The 12,138-nt window shown below is 39.0% G+C and overlaps 1 protein-coding gene across 1 annotated transcript in view; it reads right to left on the bottom strand.

The window, feature by feature from the left end:
- The window catches only part of plxna2.L (plexin A2 L homeolog), a 195,910-nt gene that overhangs the window by 98,768 nt on the left and 85,004 nt on the right, over positions 1 to 12,138 (bottom strand). The window contains exon 4 of the mRNA XM_018246337.2: positions 4,338 to 4,472. Within this exon, the coding sequence (XP_018101826.1) occupies positions 4,338 to 4,472 (135 nt within the window). The remainder of the gene's footprint in view (positions 1 to 4,337; positions 4,473 to 12,138) is intronic.

The following is a 12,138-nucleotide window of genomic DNA, read 5'->3' as shown; positions in this document are numbered from 1 at the left end:
GCACAGGAGAAGATGAACTGCCACCTATGGCTAGATCTAGATGAAATAGATTTGGATAGGGAGAGCAGAACGAGAGGGAGATGAATAAATTAATAAGAAAAAAAACTAAAATGACAGCACAACGAGTTCGGAAGTTTATTTTAAAAAACTTATAGCCTCTAAAGAATTACTTGGCTTCTTAATGTATGTATTAATAAAGAAGAGTCACTGCTAACAAGAGACTAATCAATACATAATTACTGCAGAGAGAGACGTTTAGGCATCAAATATATTTTAAAAGAAAAGGACAGCTTTCCACAGTCAATAAGCATCTCCTTATACACAGAATAAGGGAGCAGATATAGAATTATTCCCAAAAGATTCTGCAGAACATGATTTCTAGTTATTGCTGCATTTGGCCAGTGAACTGTTCTTAAGTACCATAATTGCACATGCTAAAAACAAACGAAACCATTTAAACACAGCAGTTGTGAGCAAGACTGTTACAACCTGTTACAACCCAAAAAAAAAACATTAACCATTATATGTAAAAACACTAAGTACTAGGCATTAAGGGGTAAATTTACTAAGCGGCAAAAATTCGCCAGCGACGGCTTCGCAGCCAGATGAAAATTCGATCAGACAACGCTAATTTACTGAAATGCAAAGTTGCGTCCAGGGCGCCAAACGCTGGCAAATTTTCACTAGCGTTACTTCGGCAATCAAAGCGAAGATGCACTAGCGTTCAATTCTGCCTAGCGCAACTTCGTTAGAGGTCTTCGATCAGGCTAATTTGCATATGGCGGGAAATTACAAAGTTGAATGGATGTATATGTTGCAGCAAATACATTACACTACACAAGTCCAGGGAACCTTAATAAAGAAAATAGAGTTGTTATAATGCCCTACATTTAAGCCCACTGTTTAGTTTATGTTCCATATGTTAAAAAATGTATGGGAGACTTTTGCAGGCTTTCACGCTGAAAAATGGAACTTAGAAACTTTTTCAACTAAAAATATGATGTGATATCATATGATATATGAAGTAACAGAAGATTGAGGAAGATCTATGCACTCCATTGCACTTCGCCTGGTCTGAGCTGGCAAAGGCAAGTCTGGCGAAAGAAGTTAAGGTCCAGTTAAATCCGCATCTTAGTGAATTTGCAGAGAAACGTCCATTCGCCAGAGCGAAAATTCGCCTGGCGATAGAATGCGAATGACCTCTAGCATCTTTCTCTTTCGCTAGCTTTCTTTGAAAAGTAGTAACTTAGTCACTTCGCCCTTTAGTAAATCTGCCCCTTAGTTTGCCCAGGAGAGTAACCCATAGCAACCAATAAGACAGGTGACCAGTTAATATTACCAGCTGATGCTATGGCTTACTGCTCCTGGGAAAACTTATTGCTTTTTAATACACAACCCCTTAAGTTTCCAACTCGTAATGTATGTGACGACTGACCACCATGGCCAGCTGGCAAGTAAACTACATTATGTCGCTCCTTGATTTCTCTCATACACTTGCTTACAAACAAATATTTAGGCATTACTTTAAAACTATTAAAAAATGCCAATGCTGGAGTTTTCATATCGTTCAGGTCAAGTTAGGGCCTATGTTTGTGATAGGACTATTACATTTACCAGCCATGCACATGAAGCTGAGCCATCAGTCTATGCCCCCATATGTTATAAAAGGCATAAAGTTTGCCCAGGAGCAGTAACCCATAGCAGCCAATAAGACATTTGCTTTTAAACAGGCAAACTTTGCACCTTTTATTACATAACCCCTTATTGTATAAAATGTCATGTGCACAAGAGTGTGCTTTTGCCAATGTGTATCAAAAATGTATCTTTGCCACTGTGTAAAATTTAGGTCCATTCTGTTCCCCTACAGGTTCTTACTGCTTGACAACTTAATGGAAGCTATGGATATCTAATTGCAGATCACAAGCCAATTATTATTATTAAGCTGTAGGCTAGGTCCACTGAGTTTTTTTTTTTTTTTTTTTTTTAACTCCAGGTTCTTCCATTCTTTAGTTACACTGTACATAGTTACATAGTTAAGTTGGGTTGTAAAAAGACCAAAATCAAGTTCAACCCCTTCATCTGAATAACTGTAGGCAACCTAATTTGTATTTTCCATAAATCACCACTGATAAGACCAATAATTTTTTATATTGAATAACTACATAGTGAGACATAATTTCTTGCTAAGCTTTCCTCTACTACAGGAATACACAATCCTCAGTTGAAGAATTCTGTTCATCTTTGCAGTTGTGTAACAGCTAGGATGTCTCATTGCTCAGAACTAAGAACCCACAAGCTTTATCTCTTGAATTCTAACTGCTTTCCATGCTTTCCTCTTTCTCTGCTGCTATCAAGCAAGTTCTCACTGTTGGGTCATTCTTTTCATACAGGTGTCCGCTGCTTAAAATATCGATATTACAGAATGCTTTGGTATGTTCTAGCTAGCCCCAGACTTACCCTAGTCATTCATTATACAGCTGCCAGAAGACTGAATCACTAAACTAAATTTGCATGAAATCTGAATTCTACAAGGCTGCTATCCAAACAGAACGAACTCGGTCCACTCTAATCTTTACACGGAAAAGTCAATTTGCAAGAGAAAACGCGCATTAATGTCTCCTGCGGCGAGCAGGGAAAAGGATTAAACATCTCTCGCTTTAATTCCGAATTATCATAAACCCGACACAAACAATTACAAGGTGTGGAGAAAAGGCTTCCGTGTTTCGGATACAAGGTGGCTCAATCCGACACCTTGGAAAATGTGATTTGGACAAATTACGCAGGCCTGCTCCAATTTATTTATTTATTTCCCGACTTATTTTGTTTTCCATGCCAAGGGATTTTCAAACCCGCTCTGTTGGATTTCCGAAACAGATTGAAAGCCATCGCCACTAGACAAGCTTGCAGTGCCTTGGCTCATGTCTGGGAAGATTTATGTTTTAGTAACAAAATGTATATGTCTTGCCATCCAATATTTATAAAAGGGCATTTCATCAAAATTTTAACACATTGTTGCCGGAAGATTCTGTTGCCATGAAAACTGCTCTTGTCAGACAAATCCGTAATCCAACAGATAAACTGTTTAATTCTATAACAAGGTGCAGACGCTACCAGGATATATTGCAGGAAGTCTGGAATGCATTACTGTGAAACATCCTGCTGAATTGGATGAAAAAGCTAAGACATTGTGCATTGTGACACTGTTCACGGGGATCAGCGCTGAATCCTACAGAAAGCCTGTGCCATATTGTTGTAATATATCGAGACACTGTATTGCCACTGATTACTACAGGAAGTCTGGGATAGATCACAATCAGGCAACTTATCATTTGGGTTTTTTAAAATGTATCTGTAGTTTATTGAAAGATGACTTACATGCTTAGGCTGGAAAACCTTTGATGGCTTCCAAGCTCTCAAGTGAACACAGACTTCTGGTGAAAATAATAAAATTTATGCTAATATAAATGAAAATGGAGGACATAACATTGATCAGTAATCAAATGCAAGTGTAGTTAAGAGACGTTTAGCCTCATTCGGTGGTGAAGGTTACAAAACACAAAAATAAGTGTGCAAAGCACCATGTTTTTTGGACCTGAATCCCTGACACACTTAGCACCTATACTGTTTGAAATACTGCAAGTATTAAATAAATACTTGCATTTGGCCATGCTGTATTTATGAGCTTTGGGTTATGATTGCACCTGGACCTCCCCATGGATGCCCCCTAGCATGCTCATCATTTAGATGCCCTCTAGGAGTTAGGAGCAATGACTTATGTATACTTATCTCCTGCGTATGACAGCAATGACAGCTTGATAACATTGATATCACTGTATGGAGACATGGTGAGGATTAGAGTGTTTAGTCATTTTCTACACCAACCTTTTCCTTAAAAGTGCAAAGGTGAGTGAGATACATTTGCCTTTGGTTCATCCATTAGATCAGCACTGTCCAGATTTCTAGTGGGCTGATTATCAGCTATACCTTGAATGCCCCACTTTATATTGAAAGGATAATGGTATTCAAAAGGCTCTTGGCTGTAGATCATGCAAATACACTAGAAGGCAACATGTGGCAGCAGGCCCCTAGTTAAACTTAACTTGGTATAGTCTCAAGGTAGAAAATGCCTTTTCCGATGATAATGTCCCTGGGCAGCATCTGCAATTTTAATGAATTTCTCTGAATCTCGCAAGATATGAAAAATGTAACACTGGACAAACTATTTGACCTTTGATTAATCTGCACCTTTGCTTACGTGAACAACGTGGCGGCACTCATACACATAGATGTGCCGTGACAGTGGTCGTGAATCTCATTAGAAAACTCAATGCACTTACCTGTCTTTCTGACATGACGTATAGATATTTGTTGTCTGTAGAGAATGCCATATCCCTCAGTAAAGGACTTCCATCTCGAAGAACACTCACTACTTCATACTGAATGCCTCCAACAGGGGGTCCATCAGCCCTGATCTGTGAAGACATAGATATATATATATATATATATAGATTACTAGGTCTGTGTGTTGGAACATGCCCATTGCTCGCACAGATAATTACCAGATAGTGTTGATAGGTGTTTAATTGAGTGGGATTAAGTTATTTGACCACTGACCCCCAAGTATAGGCAGCCAGAATTTTTTCAGAAATAACAAAACAAACCCCCCTCCCATTTATATATACTTCATACGTCATTATCTGTCACTATCTGTAGCTTTTTTCTTACTGCTCCCCGTTTTATCATCTCATTTTCATTTTGCATGTCACTCAATCCTTTCGTTTGTCTCTTATATGCCTCTTTCTTTTATTTAACGGTGCTAGAGCTACAATTTGCAAATCTACAAATATAATCCAAACTGCAGCTCTCTGGCTATTCATGAACTTGAACTGCCAGAATCCTCTAGAAGTCCAAAGGCTGTAGGCTGCATATTGGAAAACCCTGATAGAGAGATGCCATACTGATGCCATCCGGTGTCACTATACACACTGTCTCAGCTGCAGCCCCGTTTCAGAGAAGGGAAAATACATCTTTGAGATGCCTGGACAGTGGGCAGAGCTAACCCATAATCCATTTCAGAGTAATGGTCAATATTCCCTGTCATTATAGGCAACTCAATGTTAGGATATTTATTTATTTACTGCAACAGAGCACAAAAATGGTAATGCAAGGTAAAAAAAAAAAAATGGTTGAACTTGTTACAAGACTAAGTCAGGTTAAGGCCACCCGATCATGGGGGCTTTTCCCTTGTCTCCTGTGCGTCATGCGCCATCTCATCTTTATGACATTGATGCACAGAAAATAGGGATTATTGATTTCTGCTGACCCATACAAACATGTTTGCATGTATCTGCGTGAATGCAAAATGTGGGGTGGGGGGCACACGCTTACTTGTGTGAATTCGTGGTCAGGCATACATTCGCCTGTGTCACATGTACATGGGTTTGCAGAAATCAATAAACCCAATTTCCTTGGTGTTGATGTTCAGCGAATTGCAAATAAAACAGCTACAAATAATTATTCAGCTAACAGTCACCCGCACCAGAAGGTAATTTTATGGACAGCTCTAAAGAGAAAGTGGTTATTTTACGTATATTTACAGGTATGGGAACCGGAAATTTGTTATCCAGAAAGAGCTGAATTACGGAAAGGCCTTCTCCCATAGACTCCATTTTATCCAAGTAATCCAAATTTTTAAAAATGATTTCCTTTTTCTCTGTTATACTAAAACAGTACCTTGTACTTGATCCAAACTAAGATATAATTAATTCTTATTTTCATGATTTTCTAGTAGACTTAAGGGGGCAAATTCACTAAAGAGCGAATTGGCTAATGCTAGCGCAAATTCGCCAGCGTGACGTCACTTTGTTACTTCGCCGATTTACTAAAGGGTGCTGGCGTACATTCACTAGCGAAGTGGACCTACTCTAGCGCTACTTCGCACCCTTACGCCAGGTGAAGTTGCGCTATGGCGATGGGACGTAACTACGCTAATTTACTAACTTGCGCATTTTACTGAACGTTACCTCTTGCGCCAGACTTGCCTTCACCACCTCAGACCAGGCGAAGTGCAATAGAGTAGATAGGGATTGCTTCAAAAAAGTCCCAAAAAACGCTGGCGTCTTTTCCTTTTTTAAGGGTGATAGGCTGAAAAAGATTGTAAATTTTTTTGGGGGTACCCTCCTTCCCCCCTACATTTCCTAACAAATGGCACCTAAACTATACAGTGGGCACATGTGTAGGGCAACTTCGATACCGTTCGCCTCCCTGAGCGTAACTTCGGATTTTAGTGAATTTGCCCCAAGGTATGAAGATCCAACTTACAGAAATGTATCTGGGAAACCATTATTCTGGATATATATATATATATATATATATATATATATATATATATATATATATATATATATATATATATATATATATATAGCAGAGTTGCCTGACATGGATAATAATGACGCCTTGGGCTTAATTTCTAAAACAACCCAAATTATTTGACTATTACACAAAACAGGTAAATATTTTATTTATATTTTCATTATAAATTGATGTTGACCCATAATTATAAACTGAATATTCAGTACAGGTATGGGATCCATAATCTGGAACTTGTTATCCAGAAAGCTCAGAATTTCAAAAAAGGACATTGCTCATGGATTCCATTTTTTGCAGGTTAAGATGGCTATACACGATAAGATCTGCTCGTTTGCCAATTCCACATTTTTTCCCTTTTTCTCTGTAATAATAAAACATTACCTTGTGCCAGCTAAGATATAATTAAGCCTTATTATAGGCAGAACAATCATATTGGGATAAATTATATTTTAGTAGACATGGAGATCCAAATTATGAAAAGATCCCTCACCAAGAAAACCCCAGGCCCTGAGCATTATGGATAACTGGCCCATACCTGTACTTAAAATTTCATATTTACAGTATATACTTTATAATAAACAATAATGTGAAAAAAATGTTTTTTAAATCTTACAAGTTGCTAATTTGACAATTTAAAGCTATATTCCTACAGAAAAGACATTATTGCACTAATAGTATGGCAATAAGAAAATAGACTTCCTAAACACAATTTAAAGTTCATTTCAGAAACTCCTGAGGCATATTTGTGTTCATAATCAGGCAACATAAAAAGCTGCAATGTATTTCCAGATTAAAAATTCATTGCCTTTGGGGGGGTTGGGTGACAAGCTGCGCCCTGTATGCACGTGGCAGGATTTGCATTTCCAAGTAGCCATTTGATTGTAACATGTTGTCATGCTGAGAGGTGCAGGGGATTTAAGCGAGGAAGTCTGGCGTGTGTCTAGAGACGGATTAAAGCAGCCTCCCGAACCAAAGGTAGAGAGTAACCCAGCGGGCCATCGTGACACTGATAGCATCAGATGTTGGCCAAGGACTCCAAATCACTTGGGTGTAATAAAAACGTTGGGTGTAATAAAAACGTTGGGGGCAACAACAGAGAAAATCAGCTTCAAACAGCGCTCTAATCATAATACTAACAATTCCTAACAATCCCCTTTATAACTGTAATACTAGTTAAAGACTGCATTATCCATTATCACCCACCTGTTGAGCATGGTTGTTATCCCATAACATCCCATTGTTACTCTTATAGCCTACATACAGACATGCACAGTCTACACATTACATTGTTAGCAAGAAAAGATGAAACGGGTCCACTATTCATGGAAAAACAAGGCTTCAATTCCCATGTCATCTTCTTAAGACGTTGGCCAAACAATCTCTTTAGGCCTCAAGTACAAAAAGTTTGACTCTAAGATACCCTAATGGGTTTCATTCTAATATCATTTGCTACTGCGTTGTACACACGGTGTTTCCTGAGAGACAGTTACAGAATAATATGAACTGGACACACTAGTAAAAAGTGGTATGCTAAGCATCTAAGTAGACCCTTGTAACTTCAGAGTTACAGAGATCCGCTCATTTGGCGATGTCGCTAAACGAGCGGATCTCTCCGTCGATATGCCCACCTTGAGGTGGGCAATATCGGGCTGATCCTATCATGGGCCCTAGGGCCCAACGATCGGATCCTAACGGTGGCTTTAGGGGCAGTTGGATCGCAGGACCGCATCAACGAACAGATGCGGCCACGATCCGACAGGATTATTAGTCCCATCCGATCGCGATCTGGCCGACTTTTGGCCAGATCTCGATCGGGGAAGCCCGTCGGGGGCCCCATACACGGGCCAATAAGCTGCCGACTCGGTCTGTCGGCAGCTTTTATCGGCCTGTGTATGGCCACCTTTACTTACTAGATAGGAGGTGCATTTCCTTAGGGAGGTAGGCTGGTACTTGAATGTCCCAGTCACTAAAAGTGATTATTAATATTATTAATTTGGAAGGAAGATAACAAATATAGGAAGTTTAAGAGATGTAAGAATAAAAAGTTATCAGTGATGTGCTTATTGTAGGGACTGTCTGGATGTCCCCATGTATTAATACAATGAATAATAGTAACAGGGCATTAAATAGTAAAATGGCATGTTTTCCTAATGTCTTTCTTGTATTTCAAATAAAATATCGTTAATGCTAAGTTGACTTATTTGGAGCCAAAATCCTCTTAGACTATAGAACACAACAAACACCAATCCAGAAGACATCATCTCCAAGTACCGCTTGCAACATTCCCTTGTGAGCACCAATGGTGACCCTCTCTCAACTGGGTGCCACTGGTAAATGTTGCAGGGCAATTTAAAACACTTTCATGCAACTCTTAAGCTACAGTTGTGTATTATTGCACTTTGTTCTAAATTATTTATGGCGTCCTTCTGATGTTATACATTATTCACTGTCCATTATCCTTGCTTATAATATTATCTGCTATAGGATTGGGTAACAGCGATTTCCTATATTTCCAGAAGCAGGGTACGTTTCATATATGTTTCATTCATTTTGATAACGTATTCTAAAGCTTATATATATTTTAATCCTCTTAAGTAGGCATTTTTGATAAATATATGGATAAAGCTCTTGTACGTCCGAATAAAATGGTAGGAGGGATTTTGCTCAAGGTCAGTTGGACTTATGAAGTAGCTTGCCCCACTTCAAAAATCAGTTCTCCATCTTTCAATTCCAAACTGAGCAGTTAAAAGCCCACCAGAATTTGTCAGAAGGAAGCAGCAGCCAATCCATCTCAGTTGGGGTTCCTTCTTCAAAGGACAGCTTTGACTTTCAGAGTCTCAGAGTCTTTCTTGCTCTGTCTATTTCACCCCCCCCCAACACTGTCCCCACGTCGTTAGGGCAGCTGTTTAATAAAGCCGTTTCCATGGCAACTGCCTCTGAAACCAGTCCACTAAAGGACCTGATGTTAATTTAATGAACCCTTCAGCTGCCAGAGGCTAGTGAGGTGTTCTGGTGAGTCAGAGATAAGAATATTGGGCCATGGGTGTTTCACAATCTCTCTTTTTTTCTGTTAGGCTCCTTACCCTTTTATTGGCAGATGTGTCTAGTCACAGGGTTTTAAAACCATGCATTGCCATTTTCATTTTTCATTTACATGTGACTGCTTTCTGATATCTATTGCCAAGGATGTTTCTGCATCAGAATTCTGTGCACTTAAGAGGCAGTTCTGAGCAATATGCACGTCTGTGTTGACATTAAAAAAACAAAAACAGCTATGCCAAGCTGAAATGAAATACGCTGAACATTTAAGCCTTTTTAGCAGAATTAATGTCAGAATTTGGATAAAAAGTATATAAAAAAAAAATCAACTATACAGACAAATCTGATATATCAGGTAGTTTCACTTTAAGCAGTAAAGTACTAGAATAATTCAAATATTTGGTACAGCTTTCCCAAGGTTAAGAGCTTTTTATAAAGGGAAAAAAGTGCAGCTCAGTATTGCAGCCTTCCCAAATATTCAGGCTTATTGAAAGTAACTTTTAGACGTTTTGGGTTTACAGGGGCTGTTCACCTTTAAGTAACCTTTAATATGTTTTAGAATTAACTATTCTTAGTGCTTTTTATTTTTATAGCTTTGGGCTTTAGCACACGGGCAGATTCGGGGAGATTTAGTCGCCAGCGCAATGGCACTCGCGGCACTTGATTTTAAAAATCGCCTGAAGTTGCCTCACGAGGAAACTTCGGGTAGCTTCGGAAATCGAGCCCCGCGAGTGCATTGCCGCAGGCAATTTTTCATTTTACCAGGTGGAAGGCAGTTCGGGGAGATTGTTTCCCCGAAGAAGAGGCGATTAGTCTCCAGGCGAATAAATCTCACTGAATCTGCCCGTGCGCTAAAGCCATTTAAGTTATTTGCCTTCTTCTTCTGACTCTTTCCAACTTTCAAACAGGGGTCACTGACCCTGGAGCCAAAGAAACGTTTGCTCTGTGAGGCTGCAATTTATAGTTACATTGTATTGCTTATCTTTTTATTCCAGCCTCTCCTTTTGATATACATGTCTCTCATTCTCACTACTGCTTGGCTGCTAAGGAAATTTTGGACCCTAGAGACTATCTCTTTAAATTCCATGCGGGATGGCACTCGGAGCGATACGTTTTCCAAAGTCGCCTGAAGTTGCCTCATGAGGAAACTTTGGGCGACTTCGGAAAACAAAGTGCACCGAGTGCCATCCCGCTTGCGATTTACATTCTAGCTGGCGGGAAGGCAGTTCCGGGAGATTAGTCGTCCCAAAAAGAGGAGATTTGTGGCCGGGTGACTAATCTCCCCGAATCTCACCGTGTGTCTCTGCCCTAAAGTGTACTAGGTACCGATGTACATTTGTATCTTGGTTTAAGTATTTCAGCTCATGTACATGTCCTTATTATTATTACCAACTGCAATGTTTTTTTTTCCACTTACTACGTGTGCACTTGTGCCATTTAGCACCTATTTTAGTAAAAAAGACTCTGTTTCTGTATTTCTAGGTAGTTTCATAAGCAATACTCATTAGAAGCCAGTGTTGTTACTAAGCTGGGAATGGAATGGAATTATCCAACTAGAAATGTGCAACCCACTACAAAACTGTTATATTCCCCTTGAAATACAGCTGCACAGTCTTGACTTAAAAAGCCATGCCGTGCAAAAGGTTGAGGAGTCTATATATTAGCACTACTATATTCCTTGTGGTGCCACCTGTTTCCCGGGTGACAGCAATGACATCTGTAAAATGAAATTTATCCAAAGGATGGAACAAAGCAGCCATGCGGGAGTCCTCACAGCTGAACTAAGCATCATGGCCAGTGATGTGGTTCATTCTTAGTTTGACTTCAAGGAAAAAATTAACTTAAAACATGTTGGATTTCCTGCACATAGAACTTAGTGACATAAAATACTTTTTTTATTTCTATATAGGGTCACTTTTAAAGTATAGAAAAAGGTGTTTTATGCCACTAAGTTCTATATGTTGGATGAAAGTACTTAGTTCTCAGTGGGGGTTTAGAAAGAAAACTTAATAAAACAATATCATTACTGTAGTTCAGATTATAAAACCAATTTATTCTGTGTTTTTCATTGAGAGGTAAAACACCCATTCCTTCAGGTGGAATTTGTTCCAGCATGAAAAATAACTTTTTAAAAATTATTATATCTAAGCTAATGTGCCTTGGGCAATAACAATGTGGAGGATTACAGAACTCAGCGCTGTTACAGAACTCTAGCACCCATTAGAACAAAATAGCGGCTGATGATAACACATCCTAATGATAAGTCCATCAATTAATTGCACACTTTCATGACTGTTAGGAAAGTTTTTTCCTGCCAATCATGGGTGCTCTACCGATGATTACACCATTGGTGTCACAAAAAAGCACAAGGCTCTGTCAACAGTCCATTAAGATAGTTCCTTTCCTTTTGCTTAATTTATGTTTTCTCTTTTAAAACACAAGAGTGGGGGATTTATTTACACGGTTCCAACACCTAAAGCCACACAGCTGTTGTCTGCCTGCAACTCCACTCATACTAGTTAATGAGCCCTGTAATGACACACTGTAATATGTCTTCCTGTACAATAACACAAGTCATATGACAAATATGAAAAATAACTGTACTGTTGAATCATGAAAATTGTGCCTTTTAACACCGCCATTGTTTGGAGACTTGCTATGTTTATTCCCTCTACTAACTGAAAGCAATTAGAAAGGGACAATTCCACACATTCAGTTTCTGTCATC

This window comes from Xenopus laevis, chromosome 2L (genome assembly GCF_017654675.1).
Source record: "Xenopus laevis strain J_2021 chromosome 2L, Xenopus_laevis_v10.1, whole genome shotgun sequence".
NCBI lineage: Eukaryota > Metazoa > Chordata > Amphibia > Anura > Pipidae > Xenopus > Xenopus laevis.
This window is presented reverse-complemented; position numbering and strand designations above follow the sequence as displayed.